The 15540-nt window shown below is 43.1% G+C and overlaps 1 protein-coding gene across 2 annotated transcripts in view; it reads right to left on the bottom strand.

Annotated features, from left to right (window-relative positions):
* Positions 1 to 15540, bottom strand: part of Matn2 (matrilin 2) — a 128882-nt gene that overhangs the window by 37958 nt on the left and 75384 nt on the right. For both annotated transcript variants that reach the window (XM_069991115.1, XM_069991116.1), the window contains exons 5-6: positions 12986 to 13108; positions 5271 to 5393 (exon numbers count right to left, since the gene is read on the bottom strand). In XM_069991115.1, coding sequence (XP_069847216.1) covers positions 5271 to 5393; positions 12986 to 13108 — 246 coding nt within the window. The remainder of the gene's footprint in view (positions 1 to 5270; positions 5394 to 12985; positions 13109 to 15540) is intronic.

The following is a 15540-nucleotide window of genomic DNA, read 5'->3' as shown; positions in this document are numbered from 1 at the left end:
GGGTGACATTGATCAAGAAACACTGTACTCATAACCCAACTTAGGGAACTCTAACCCCTTTGTACAACTACCTGATAATGACAAAAAGATGCATTTAAAAAAATAACACTTATATATTTTAAATTATATTACTCACTTAGACCCATAGAGCTCAATTATGTACATTTGGGCCTAATTGTAAATTAATCATGTTTGACTTATTCCACTGACCCTTTCAGATAATAATTACACAATTCTTAATGGGATTAGCTTTCAAATATACTTTTGGTTAAGCATTGAGAATGAACTGTAAGGAACGGAGTGTCTTTTAAATTATTTTTTTGGAAGTGTATAAGAAATGGGACAAAAAAAAGGCAAGGGCTTCAACATGTTAACAGTGGGCGGGCTGCCTTGGCTGCAAGTTGTACTGTCTTGGTAATTGCTAACAGGGAGGCTCTGTGGTTCTCAGCTTCCATCTCCACCCCGTGCTTCTGTCCTTGTCAAAAGTCCCTTTTTAAGCCAGGCGCTGGTGGCTCACACCTGTAATCCTTACTACTCAGGAGGCTGAGATCTGAGGATCTCGGTTTAAAGCCAGCCAGGGCAGGAAAGTTCATGAGACTCTTATCTCCAATAAACAACCAGAAAACCAGAAGTGGCACTGTGGCTCAAGTGGTAGAGCGCTTGCCTTGAGCTGAAGAGCTGAGGGACAGAGCCCAGGCCTAGAGTTCAAGCCCCACGACTAACAAAACAAAACAAAAGTCCCCTTTTTTGGTTAGGTACGGGGCTTGAACTCTGTGCCTGGGAAAAGTTCCTATTTCTCAGTTTGTTTTCCCCTCCCTCTCTTGCTCCTTTTTTCCCTTCCTTCATTCCTTTCCTCCCTCCTCTCCTCCCTCCCTCCTTGCCTTCCTCTCTCTCTCTTTTTTCTTTTTTTTTTTTTTTTCTGCCTGGTCTGAGGCTTGAATTCATGGCCTAGGGTGCTGTCCCTGAGCTTTTTTGCTCAAGGCTAGCACTCTACCACTTCAGCCAGCTCTACTTCTGGGTTTTGTTTGTTTTTCAAGGGGGGTGTTTGTTTTAGTGGTTAATTGGAGATAGTGAGTCTAATGGACTTTCCTGTCCAGGCTGACTTCAAACTGGGATCCTCATACCTTAGCCTCTTGAGTAGCTAGGATAACAGGTATGAGCCACTGGCACCCAGCTTGCTTGCTTGCCTTCCTTCCTTCTTTCCTTCCTTCTTTCCTTCTTTCCTTCCTTCCTTCTTTCCTTCCTTCCTTCCTTCCTTCCTTCCTTCCTTCCTTCCTTCCTTCCTTCCTTCCTTTCTTTTTCTTTCTTTCTTTCTTTCTTTCTTTCTTTCTTTCTTTCTTTCTTTCTTTCTTTCTTTCTTTCTTTCTTTCTTTCTTCCAGCTTTCTTTCTTTAATAATTAATTAAATTTGTTTGAGCTGCAACTTTTTTCTTGTTATTATAAAGATAATATACAAAGGGGTTACAGTTACTTAAGTCAAGTAAAGAGTACATTTCTTTTTGGACAGTGTCATCCCTCTCCCCCAACTCCCCCAGTTTTCCCCTCCTGTTCCCACTCACAAATTACAGAGTTCATTTTCAACATAGTGTCTAGTGAATACCATTACTGCATTTGTTCACCTTTTTGTTCCTCCATTTCTATGACTTACTTTTTAAAATATTTTTTCTTTTTGCCAGTATAGGGCTTGAACTTAGAGCCTTGTACTATCATTTGTCTTTTTCACTCAAAGCTGGTGATCTGCTACCTGAACCACAGCTCCATTTCTAGCTTTTTGTTGGGTAATTGGCAATAAGAGTCTCATAGACTTTTCTCTGCAGGCTGGCTTCAAATCAGGATCCTCAGATCTCAGCTACCTGAATAGCTAGGATTACAGATGTGAGCCACAGTACTCAGCCAGAATAGCTAGGATTACAGATGTGAGCCACAGTACTCAGCTAATTTTCAGTTCTTTTTTTTTTTTTCTGGAGTTTGAATTCAGGGTCTGGGCACTGTCCCTTAGCTTTCTCTCTCAAGCCTGGCATGCTACCACTTGAGCCACAGCTCCACATCCAACTTTTTAGTGATTAATTGGAGATAAGAATCTCATGGACTTTCCTGCCTAGGCTGGCTTCAAACTTCAATCCTCAGACCTCAGCCTCCTGTGTAGTTCGAACTATAGGTATGAGCCACCAGCATCATGGTTATTTCTCAGCTCTTTTTCTCACCCCTGCCACTAATTCACAATATTTGAGTGCCTCAGTTCTTGCCTTACTTCCTCTCTCACAACTTTCTATGTATGTAGAGCATCTGGTCTCTTGTCAGCTTACTTCCAGGTCTGGCTCCTTTCTGCCCGCCCTGGTACCAGGGGAAGGCATTCCTTCTAGGGGAGGAGCTACCGACCCAGACCCCTCAGCTTTCCCTGCACTCTGCTCGGCCCATGCAGTGGGGGCAGCCAGATTCTGACAGGGCCCAAAGATAGCTGAACTACTGGCACCCAGCCCAGCTGGTGAGCCCTCCCAGCTGGAGGAGTCCTGGCCTGACTCCCAGCCAAACCTCCTCTCCTGGGCCTTGTGCCGCTGTATCTACTTCCACCATCGAACTCCAGGACTCAGAGTTCCTCCTTGCCTACAGCATCTTCAGATTTGGAATTCTGTACTACACAAGGAATTCATGGATAGGAGACACTGGGCCACAGTGGAAGGAGATGGTGTAGATCTAGGAAATAGACCTGGGGTTGGAAATCAGGGACTGGCTCCTATAGACTGGACAGCATGGTGCTTCCCTTCATTCCTTACTTCACTGAGGCGGGACTTCTACCTCTTCTCGTCTGACTTGTCTCCTGCCCTTAATTGCTATCACACTGTGGGCCATCACATGACTATGTCTTGAATATTGTATGCATCAGCAAGCTTAGCCCAGCATGTGGCATATGTTCAATAAAGACTAAAAGTCTTTAAAGCCAGTATCTTTTTCTTAAGAAAAAACAAGAACTTACTTAGTACCAGGCAGTTTGCCAAATGTTTTCTATGAATTACCTCATTTAGATAACTAGGCAATGCTGTAGAGAGTGTTATTGTTTATAATTGGGGAAACTCAGGCATAAAATAACTTGTCCAGGATCACTCAGGGAAAGGCATAGGTGGTGGGATTTGACATGAGAGCACAAGGTCTGTCTTGGCAGGGAGATCTGGCTCATCAGCTCAACAACCACAGAGCCCCGGCCACAGCCAAGCCAGGCTGCTGTCTCATCGTTCACAGTGTTCAGAGGGAAGGGAGGCTGGGAACAGAGCTGTCCACACATGCGCCTAGTCTCTCCATCCACAAACCAGACAACCACGAACCAGTTACGTGCTGGGCACAGCGAACTAAACTCCCCCTCTGGCTCCTATCTGGCGTGTCTCTCCTTCTCCAGAAGTCTCACCTCATTCTTCCTTGCAAGCGAATGTCTCCTCCTTCAAGATCCAGCCAAGGCCTTTGCCCCAGGGACTTTGCTCCCTTCATTTCTACTAGCTCACAGTTGAGGCTCCAGATATGTGTGTGCTTTTGGCTAATTACACCCTTTAGTCTTAACATACAGCACCTGCTTCCAGCTCTGGCATTTATATGCTGTTGATATTAAGAAATTAATGTATAAGAGATAAGTTTGTGTCTTATAAGCTCACTCTTTAAAAAAAAAAAAAGTCTGTAAGCCGGGCACCAGTGGCTTGTAATCCCAGCTACTCAGGAGACTGAGTTCAAATCCAGCCAGGGCAGGAAAGCCTGTGAGACTCTTACCTCCAATAAACCACCAGAGAACTTGAAGTGGTGCTGTGGCTAAGTGTTAGAGCTCTCACCTTGAGTCCAGGCCCACAGCTAAAGCCCACAACTCCCCCCCCCAAAAAAAAGTCCATAACTGTATCCTGCTTCATATAATAGATTAATTTTATTTATTTTATTTCTTGCCAGTCCTGGGGCTTGCACTAAGGCCTGGGCACTGTCCCTGAGCTTCTTCTGCTCAAGGCTAGCACTCTAGCACTGGAGCTACAGTGCCACTTTCAGCTTTTTCTATGTATGTGGTACTGAGGAATTGAACCCAGGGCTTCATGCATGCTGGGCAAGCACTCTACCACCAAGCCACATTCACAGCCCTCAATTTTATTTTTTAAAGGATGAATTTTTAAAAGAATGAAGGCACATACAGTTTTTGTGAATCCAAATCCTGTTTTTCATCAATGTATATTTGAGATGCTTTATCTTATTCAACATTGCTATAAAAACCTTACTTTCTTAGAACCATGGGCCCCAATAGCTAAAGAATAAGCTCTGCCTGAGGCAGAGCAGGAACCCACACACAGCTCCCAACACGCTCCTGCACACTTGTATATTTTTAAAAGCATGCTTGATGTCCTCGTGTAAAACCAGTAATCACCTTTAATGTGTAGATTTTCATGCTCCAATTTTATAAACTAAAATTAATTTTGGTCTTTATATGTATAGTTAAGATCAAATAGAAAAAAAAAAAAAACTCAGCTGTGCACTGGCGGCTCCCGCCTATAATCCTAGCTACTCAGGAGGCTAAGATCTGAGGATTGCAATACAAGGCCAGCTTGGGCAGGAAAGTCCATGAGACTCTTATCTCCACATAAGCAACAACAACAACAAAAAAAGCAAGAAATAGAGCTGGGGCTCAAGGGGTAGAGTGCTAGCCCTGAGCAAAGAAAAAGGCCAGGGACAGCACACAGGCCTTCAGTTAAACCAAAATCAAATCATTTACTGCAACATGCCATCTACCTCTTTTTACCCCTTCTCCTTGAAGGAAACCACATTCAGTTCTTTTGGGCTCAGCAATTTTCTGTTCCTTGTGCAGTCAGAGTTGGAGACCTCAAGCCACAAAGCTTCAGTGAAAATACTCCTCAGGCCAGGTTAAAAATGACAGCCAGCAGCAGGAAGGAAAGTGGTCTGACAGTCAGCACACTCAGCTCAGTGGCTACTGGAAGAAGCTGCCCACATGTGGTCTCCAACAGTGATTCTTTCATCAAATATCTGGTTCAGTGATGTTGAATCAGCGTAGGCTGCGGTTTTAGGGCTACTTAGAAAGCCCTGATACAGAAGGAAGGGGAGCAGAAGGTATCAGATCTCTGTGACATAATGCTAAGCTAATCTGCCTGGGATTTCCATAGCCACATTCCCCTAGTGCCAGTCCTAAATGTGCACACACACACACACACACACACACACACACACACACACACAGACGTGCGCATATGTGTGTTTGTGTGTACGCCCCTGAGTGCATGCACATGTGCCACTTACTTGTGCAGGACTTTTTATCTGTATTAAGAGCAAATCCTTGGCGGCAGCGGCACAAGTAGGAGTTATCAGCATTTACACATTCATGTTCACACCCATGGTTTTCCGAGGCACAGTAGTCCACAGCTGCAGAAAAAAACATAATCAATGTGCAATTAGTAACACAGAGACAAAAGGATTCTGGAAGTATGGAAGTACTCTTACGCACTATTAATATTATTGCACCCTCAAAAGTATGGATAAATGTTTTGCTTTGTATGTCCCTCCCCCACAGCATAACCCCTGTTTTCACTGTATTTGATGTTGGTATAATTTGTGTAGGGGAAGGGAAAAAACAAATTGTTTAAATAGGGATACAGGTGGACCCATTGCAACAATGAAATGTACAAGTTGTTATGTCGAAAAACAAACTTTACAATTAAGGCTGGGGGGTAGGGGGTGGGGGAGTAGTGGGGTGTTATGTGGGGGGGGGCTGGGAAGGGGAAACAAAGGAGGAGGCAACAACGCTTAATAAGAAATGTACTCATTACCTTGCCCATGTAATTGTAACCCCTCTGTACAGTATTTTCACAATAAAAAAAATAATAAAAGTATGGATAAATGAATATGAACTCAAGGTCCCTGAAAAAAAAAAAGCAACTGTCTGAAGAATATAAAGTCAAGAATATATAAACAGCTGGGCACCAGTGTCTCACACCTAAAATCCTAGCTACTGAAGAGACTGAGATATGAAGATCAAGGTTCAAAGCCAGCCCGGGCAGGAAAGTCCATGAGACTCTTATCTCCAATAAACCTCTAGAAAACTGGAAGTAGCGCTGTGGCTCAAGAGGTAGAGTGCTCGCCTTGAGCTGAAGAGCTGAGGGACAGTGCCCAGGCCCAGAGTTCAGGCCCCACGACTGGACCCCCTCCCCCCCCCAAAAAAAAGAAAGAAGAGAAAAAAAAAGATATATAAACAACTGTAATCCAAAGTTAAAGAAATGCAAATTAACATGATTACAAAGCACATATATCTATTAAGCTTACAAAAATAAATAGGAGATAAACCCCAGTTGCTGAGGGTAGAGCTCAGGAGGCTCTGGGTTCATCCCTAGTACCAAACAAACAAACAAAAACCAAGCAAATAAAAAAATAAAACAACAACAACAATGAAAAACACCACTGAGCCAAGTGCCAGTGGCTCATACCTGTAATCCTAGCTACTCAGGAGGCTGAGATCTAAAGATTGTGGTTCAAAGCCAGCCTAGGCAGGAAAGTCCATGAGACTCTTATCTCTAATAAACTACTCAAAAAAAGCCAGAAGTGGTGTTGTGGCTCAAGTGGTAGAGCACTCTCCATAAGCAAAACAAGCTCAGGGACAGTGCCCAGGCCTAGGACCGGCAATAAATAAATAAACACACTAGTTACTTAATTAATTACTAATAAAATCCAGAGAAAAAGAGGAGGTAAGCCATGTGGATCTAATGCCTCCTGCTCTCATTCTTCCTGCATCAGGCCTTTCTAAATAGTCCTAAAACCACAGCCTTCTCTGAGGACTCTGGCATAGGCATGGCTAAGGATGGCGCCGTCATAAACTGAGATGGAGAATGTGCAGCCGAAGTAGGTTTGTGGGTGAAGACCAGGAGTTCCACTGTAACATTAGACCAACATTAATGATGTCATTATGACATGACTGCAAACAGGAAAACAGATAAAAATCAAACCTGAAAGTCCATGCAGATGTACAACTTTTTTTTTTTTTTTTTTGTCTGTCATGGGGCTTAAACTCTGTCTAGGCCTGGGTGCTATCCCTCAGCTCTCAGCTCAAGGCAAGCACTCTACCACTTGAACCACAGCGCCATTTCCCATTTTCTGGTGGTTAATTGGAGATGAGAGTCTCATGGATGGTCCTGCCTGGGCTGGCTTTGAACTGTGATCCTCAGATCTCAGCCTCCTGAGTAGCTAGGATTACAGGCATGAGCCACCAGTGCCTGGCCCCAGATGTACAACTTTTTGTTGTTTTGTTTTGTTTTTGGGTCCGGTCCTGGGGCCTGAACTCTGGGCCTAGGTGCTGTCCCTCAGCTCTTCAGCTCAAGGCTAGCACTCTACCACTTGAGCCACACCGCAACTTCCAGCTTTTTTCTTTTTGCTTATGTGGTGCTGAGGAATCGAACCCAGGGCCTTGAGCATACAAGGCAAGCGCTCTACCACTGAGCCACCTTCCCAGCCCCCAGATGTACAACTTTTAAAAAGAAAATTGTGTATGGAGAAAATAGTGACAAATTTAATATACTAATTAAAAGATGCAATGGGAAAAGCTAAAAATTATTAAAGGGTTATAGTCTGTGCTATGTTTATGCTTTTGCTCTCAAGCTTTATTATGTTTAAATTCCAAGTGTGGTGGCACACAACGGTAATCAATAAACTTGGGAGGCTGAGGCAAGAGGATTTTGAGTTTGGGGCCAGCCTGGGATAGCGAGACTGTCTCAAAAAGAAAGTTTTGTCTGAGTGCTGATGACTCCCACCTATAATCCTAGCTACTCAAGAAGCTGAGATCTGAGGATTAAGGTTCAGAGCATCTTAGGCAGGAAAGTCTATGAGGCTTCTCCTGCCCCCCCCACCCCAATTCCTGGGGCTTGAACAGCCTGGGCACTGTCCCTGAGCCTCTCTGTGCTCAAGGCTAGCACTCTACCACTTGAGCCACAGCACCAATTCTGGCTTTTTCCATATTTCATGCATGGAAGGCAAGCACTCTACCATTAAGCCACCTTCCGTGTCCCTGAGACTCTTATCTCCAATTAACCATCCAAAAAAACGCCAGAAATGGAGCTGTGGTTCAGGTGGTAGAGTACTGGCCTTGAGCAAAAAAGATTAGGAACAGCACCTAAGTCCTCCATTCAAGTCCTAGGATTGCCACTCCCATTAAAAAAGTTTCAGTTTAAAAAAAAAATATATATATATATATATAGGGCTGAGAAGGTGGTGGCTCAGTGGTAGAGCACTTGCCTTGCATGCATGAGGCCGTGGGTTTGATTTCTCAGCAACACATAAGCAGAAAAAAAAACCCGGAAGTGGCACTGGGGCTCAAGTTGTAGAGCACTAGCCTTGAGGTGAAGAGCTGAGGGACAGGCCCAGAGTTCAGGCCCCACGACTAGACCCCCCCCAAAAAAATATGTATATACATATATAGATAGATAGATATAGATAGATAGATATTCACCTCTCCAAACAGTCTAACAGTACCTAATATTTGTAGGTTGAATACATAAGCTGCTATGGTGGGAATAAGATACTCAAATTGTTTGAAAGCCTCAATGTCATGGGATATTAGCCATTGTTGAACTAATTCAATACTTTAATTGAACTAGCAGCAAATCCTTCTAAAAGTTCATTTCCCAACTCTTAAGAATGAATGAGAGATTATTGGACAGATGAATGGCGAGGCTGAGGACACAGAAATGAAGGAACAGCAAGCCCCAACACAGCCGTCAATCTGTATGTCAGGAGTTGATCTGGCTTTGTCAGCTGTTGGAAATCCCAACCTTCAACTTCTTCCTCCTGGGGCTTGTCTACCATCTTGAAAACTTCCCATCCTCTAATGAGAGTGTCTTCTGTCAGTCAGCTGGGACTATCTCTGGCCACTCACATTTTAGTGTCCTGTCCAAGAAAGGAGTTGCTAGTCTGACTTGAAACTTCTTCAAAGTTGATGGTGTTACAATGACGAGTGGTCAGGTCATTAACCAAAAAGACAGAAACCCTGATTCTACTTCTCTCTCAAACTTCTCTTTTATCTCATGTAGTGGAATTTCTAAACCCAGCAATTTCTATCCCTCAGAGTGACAACCCATAATTATGCTGGCCCATAATTTAGATTGGAGAGAAGTCAAAGGTTTTGCTTAAGCATCAAATTGAAGCGACCCATTCAGAGCTCACCTTTCCTTTGAATGCTCTAAAATATCCAATAGTGGCCTGTGTATTTAAAAGAAAAGTTGTACATTTTTTTTTTGTTGTTGTTGTTTTGGGTTTGCTTTGAAATCAGGGCCTTGGAGCTAGCCTTCAGCCTTTTCTCTCATAACTAGCACTATTGCGCTATTGAGCAATTTGCTTGAGCAAAAAAGATTAGGGACAGCACCCAAGTCCTGAGTTCAAGTCCTAGGTTTGCCACTCCTATAAAAAAAAGTTTCAGTTAAGAGTGTGTGTGTGTGTGTGTGTGTGTGTGTGTGTGTGTGTGTGTGTGTGTGTGTGTGTGTGTGTGTGTGTGTGTGTGTGTGTATTCACCTCTCGAAACAGCACTATTGGGCTTTTTTCTGGTTAACTGGAGATAAGAGTTTCACAGACTTTCCTGCCTGAGCTGGCTTACAACCATGATCCTCAGATCTTAGAAATCAGCCACTTATGTTCAGCCATTTATGTCCATTAAATAAAAATAATTAAAGTAGGTTTGCATATGTTGATTTTCAGGGTCTCCCCAATCAATAACATTTTCTATGAATCAGCCATTTTCTCAGGTCATTATGACTTCTCCTGGCCTTTGATTCTCATGCTGCTTTTGTTCTTTGTGTGCACAGCACTCTGAATTGAGGAGGAGAAAGACAAGGTTCAAGCATTTCTGGGTCTAAGACACTGGCTTATAAAATTCCATAGTAATACATCCCTCTACTATAGCTCAGGGCCAGGCCACTGAGGACATGAGCTAAGATCCGCAGTGTAGCATCAGGATGTGGAAGAACCAATTTCCTAGCATGTGAACCTTAAGGTGTTTTTAAGGCCTTGGGAAATTCTAATTCATTCAGCTCTGACATCCTTTGCCAAATGTCTTGAGTTCATTGCATAATTTTCTTGGTTGCAAAATTGTGAAAAAGAGGCAAAAGTTAGGGGGCAGATGTATGGAAGTGGCCTTAGGGTATAAGTCAGGAATGCCTCTATTGTTGCAAGTCTGCATCTCCTTCAGCAAAACCCTCTCTCAGTCATTTTTGCCTGACATTTCTTCATACTCCTTCACAAATGGAAAGAGCACAGTAATGCCCTGGCAGTCACCCCAGATCACAAAGTACTAAGATCCCAGAGTCGGAAGTCAGTCTTGCCATGGTCAGCCTCTGTCCAAAGAGTGAGAAATCATTCAGCTGTCTTCAAGGATAAAAGATACTTGGTTCAAGGTAATAAAAAGCAAGATTGACATTTCTATTTACAATCTGCTCACATTCAAAGGATTTCTCAGCAGGGATCAATCTGTAGAAACAGCTATTTTTTTTTATTTTTTATTTTTTTGCCAGTCATGGGGCCTGAACTCTGGGCCTGGGCACTGTCCCTCAGCTCTTCAGCTCAAGACTAGCGCTCTACCACTTGAGCTACAGTGCCACTTCTGGCTTTTTCTGCATATGCGGTGCTGAGGAATCGAACCCAGGGCCTCATGCATGCAAGGCAAGCGCTCTACCACTGAGCCACCTTCCCAGCCCGAAACAGCTATTTTAAAGAGTAACATTTGGATTTTAAAGCTTGTTAATAATAAAGTAAAAAAAAAAAAGATGCATTGTTTCAAGAAACTAAAGAGTCCATTTAGTTGCTGAGCATATGTTAGAAACACCCATGGAGTCAGACTTACCAAATCTCTCCTTCCCATGGAATGAATGCATTTATGTCAGACTGAAAAACTCAAGAGAGCCATGGCTCACACCTATAATCATAGCTCTGCAGAAAGCTGAGGATTGCAGTTCAAAGGCAGCCCAGACAGGAAATTCCATGAGACTCTTATCTCCAATTAACTACCAAAAAGTTGAGTTTACAAATGTGGTTCAAGTGGTAAAGCACTAGACTTGAGAATTTTTTTAAAAAGCTCAGAGACAACACCCAGACCCCAAGTTCAAGTCCTAGTACTGGCACAAAAACAAACAAAACAAAACTAAACAAAAAAAAAAAACTCAGAGAAGATGTGTTATGGATTTTTATAACAAAGGAGAGTGGTATGGGATGAGTTACACCCTCCCAAATACCTGAAAATGTAACTGTATATGAGGAAGGGGCGTCCACAGAGGACATTAAAGTAAAATGAGTTTGTTAAGAGTAAAACTGGTACTCTACCACTTGAGCCATACCTTCAGGTCAGCATTTTGCTGGTTAACTGGAGATGGAGATTCAGACTTATCTGCTTGGACTGGCTTTAAACCATAAAGCTCTGTTCTCAGCCTCTTGAGTAGCTAGGATTGCAATTGTGAGCCACTAGCACCCAGCTTCTTTTTATTTTTCCTTCTAGCCATACTAAGGTTTGAACTCAGGACCTTGCAGTAGCTAGAGAGGTACTTTACTACTGAGCCATGCCTCCAGCTCTGTGGTTTGCTGGTTATCCCTGCTTAGCTGTGTACTTGGGCCATCATTCACCCATCATAGCTAGGATAACAGGCATGTGCCACTGCACCCAGCTGTGGGTTCAGAAAGAGACTCATGAACTTTTCTTCATGGGCTGGCTTTGAACCACAATCCTCCTGTTCTCAGCCTTCCAAGTAGCTATGATTACAAAAATGAACCAATGGTACCCAGACCAAACTTTTAAAATTGAATAGTTTAGACCTACTATGTCTACTTTTTTTTTTAACCACCACTCTCTATGTGCCATTACCCTTTATGTGATCTCTCCAATCACTTTTTTCTGGATCACTATCAACAGCTTCCTGGCTGTCTTCGTGTCCTTCATGTTTGGTAGAACACATGGCGAGAGTTTAGAGGTATTTGCTTAAGTGAATCAATTATTCAGCCTTCAGGCTTTTGCTCCAAGTTCTATTCCCTTTGGCCTTGTGGAAACATGACATTGCTGTCATGTTGGGGCTGTGTTTTCTGCTTGTTCTGACATGTTCATTTAGCCTTGCCTAAAAATTCCCCTTGCCTAAAAAATGATTCTTTCTAAAATCTCTTTCTGTCTCCATTCTCTCACCGATCCATCAGACCTGCCTGCCCTGCTTCCTGAAGCCCACCCTGGCCCTCCTCACAAGGGCCCAGTCAGTGTCCTTACTCAATAGTTCCCAATGTTTCTATCTACTTTACAACTGGGAAGGGAAAGAGAGGATCACAACAAAAGCACCATGAGTTCAGCTAATAAATGCTTTGAAGTGGAAATGGTATCTTCATCTAGACAGCTGGGCCCTCGATGGTCACTAGGACCTGTCATTGAACTGGCCCAAGGCAAGGAAGGAAGACTTGTCAACAACTTGAAGCATCTCACAGCATCCTTGTCCAACACTGAGTGAAACTCACGAGCTATATTTAAGTCAGGCCATCTCATATATGTGCTCCAAATTTGAGGAAAATCCACGCAGCAATATGATAACAGACATTTATGTATACATAGATTATCTGAAAAGCTGACTTCAATCAAAAATGAAGTTCAGGGCCAGGCATGGTAGGTCACATATATAATCCCAACTACCTGGGAGGGGCCAATAGTAGGATCACAGTCTGAGGCCCATCGAGGCAAAAGTGCAAGACCCTATTTGAAAAATAAAACTAAATGCAAAGGGACAGGTGACATGTCTCAAGCAACAGAGCACTTGCCTACCAAGCTCAAGGCCTGGAGTTCAATCTTCAGTACTGCCAAAAACAAGTTCAATGTTCCCCTAACTATACCTAGGAATAGAGAGCACTTTGTTGAAACCCAAAGGAGAATTGCTGTGTATGTGGGAGGTAAATAACCCCCTTCTCTGCTTCCTCGGCCACCTGTCCTCCTTTACTAAGTAAGGCGAGAAGATACTCACCCACACACCTTTTCCCGTCCTCAGCCAGGGTGTAGCCACTGTAGCATTGGCAGACAAAGGAGCCAGGCACATTCACACAGAGTTGCTCACAGGCATGGTCCTCCGTGGCACATAAATCCTGGACTGGGGCAAAATTGCATCATTAGAACACAGCTCTAGAGAAGCTTCTGCAGCACTTGCTAAAGTAACTTGTAAAAATATTTTAACTCTTAATATGGGATCCTGTGTAGAAAATACATAAAAGAAAATTCCCTTTGTTCTTACCACCCAGAGGTAACCAACCACTTTTCACCTTTTGGTGAGTTTCTGTGTGTACAAAAACATTTGTCAGCCAGGGGCTGGTGGTTCATGCCTATAATCCTAGCTCCTCAGGAGGCTGAGATATGAGGATCATGATTCAAAGCCAGCCCAGGCAGGAAAATCCCAGTGATACTCTTCTCTCCAATTTACCACTCAAAAACTAGAAGTGGTAGAGCACTAGCCTTGAGTAAAAGAGCTCAAGGACAGTTTCAAGCACAACCGATAAAAACAAAACAAAACAAACCTGAAATCTTAAAGTAAATCAAACTGAAATGTTGGAAATGAAGAGCTCAATAACCCAAATTTAAAAAAAAAAAAAAAAAAGCACTGAAGGGGCTGGGAAGATGGCTCACTGGTAGAGCGCTTGCCTTGCATGCCTGAGGCCCTGGGTTCGATTCCTCAGCACCACATAAGCAAAAAGAAAAAATGGAAGTGGCAGTGTGGCTCAAAGTGGTAGAGTGCTAGCCTTTAGCTGAAGAGCTGAGGGACAGTGCCCAGGCCCAGAGTTCAGGCCCCACGAGGGGACCAAAAAAAAAAAAAACAAAAACAAAAAAACACTGAATCAAAAGCCTAGCTAATAGAAGAGATGATGCTAAAAGTAGAGTATGAAGAGTTGAAGATAAAAACAGAGGAAGGAGATCAAAGAACTGGGAAAAAAAACACTCAAAAGATACAAATGAGCTGGGCACTCAAAAAAATGCAAATGAAATTTACAGAACCTCTCAGACTTCATCAAAAGACCACATTTTTGTTTCATAGGTATAGAAGAATAGATACAAACTAAAGGGACTGAGAACTTATTCAATAAAGTAATAGCAGAGAACTCCAATTTCAAGAAAGAAGTCACCCATGTAGAAGAGACCGACAGAACACAAAACAGACAAGATCAAAGGAGAAACACTCCTAGGTACATTATAGGTAAACTATCAAATATACAGAATAAAGAATATTAAAAGCTGCAAAGGAGAAGAGGCAAGTTATTTACAAAGAGTTAATTATAAGCTTAGGCCATAGAAATAAGAAATAACAGAATCACAGACTACTCACTCATTTATTCAATAATAAACATTTGTTGAGTTTCTAGTATGGCCCAGGCATTGGGGTTATATTTGCAAATAAAATAGATGGGAATGTGGCTTAGTGGTAAGAGTACTTTACTAGTATACATGAAGCTGTGGATTCGATTCCTCAGTACCACATACACAGAAAAAGCTGAAAGTAGCACTGTGGTTCAAGTGGTAGAGTGCCAACCTGGAGCAAAAGAAGGCAGGGACAGTGCCCAGTCCCTCAGTTTAAGCCCTAGGACTGGCAAAAAAACAAAAACAAAAAGACAAGGGATTGCAGTGATGTGACTTGTAGTCTACTAGGAGTTAGTGCTGAGAAACTACATATGGTTCTGGCTCGAAGAACAATGAATGCAAATTATTATTATTATTTTTTGGTCAGTCATGAGGCCTGAACTCGGCCTGGGCATTGTCTCTCAGCTCTTCAGCACTCTACCACTTGAGCGTCAGCCCCACTTCCGGCTTTTTCTGCTTATGTGGTGCTGAGGAATCGAACCCAGGGCCTCATGCATGCAAGGCAAGCACTCTACCACTGAGCCACCTTCCCAGCCCCTGAATGCAAATTACTGAGGCAGAACCAACTGGCCCAATTTAAGAAGTGAAATCCAGAATGGCTATCAGATGCGCCTAAATAACTAAAATACCAGCTGGAATATGATGCCATCCCTGAGAGATCTCCAGCACTGAAAGAATAAATTAACAAATGGACAAACAAGCAGAAAAGGAAGCCCTGATGCTGAGGCACAAACTTTCCAGAAAAGCTGGCAGGATGTTTGTAAAGCTCCCCCAAAGTCTCCAGTGTACAGCCAGGAGAGAGCCATTGGACCCAATGGCTAAGATGTCCCCAGAGTCTGAGGGAAAGATGCCAAGACCCAAGAGTCAATCACTCACCATTATCAGAGATCCCAAGGCTCAAATCTCCACACCCCCCCCCCCGAAACAAGACTCAGGGCAATGGCTACTCTTGTCCCTTCTTGGAATGACCAAAAGAACCCATAGGGGTGCAGGGTGAATTAGGACCTAGAATTACTACTTCAATTCCAGGATTGTCCCACCAATAGCAGAGAGCTTGCCAGTTGGCTCCTTGTGGAACATCCTTTCATGCCGTTTCTCGAATGTTGGGGATTAACGGCCACGGGTGATTTGTTGCAACTCAAGGGAAACCATTGAGCGACCAATCTAATTAAACAA

Source organism: Dipodomys merriami, unplaced genomic scaffold (assembly GCF_024711535.1).
Source record: "Dipodomys merriami isolate MVZ:Mamm:240054 unplaced genomic scaffold, mDipMer1.0.p SCAF_4, whole genome shotgun sequence".
Classification (NCBI taxonomy): domain Eukaryota; kingdom Metazoa; phylum Chordata; class Mammalia; order Rodentia; family Heteromyidae; genus Dipodomys; species Dipodomys merriami.
Note: the sequence above shows the minus strand (reverse complement) of the source record. Positions and strands in the feature narration are given on the sequence as shown.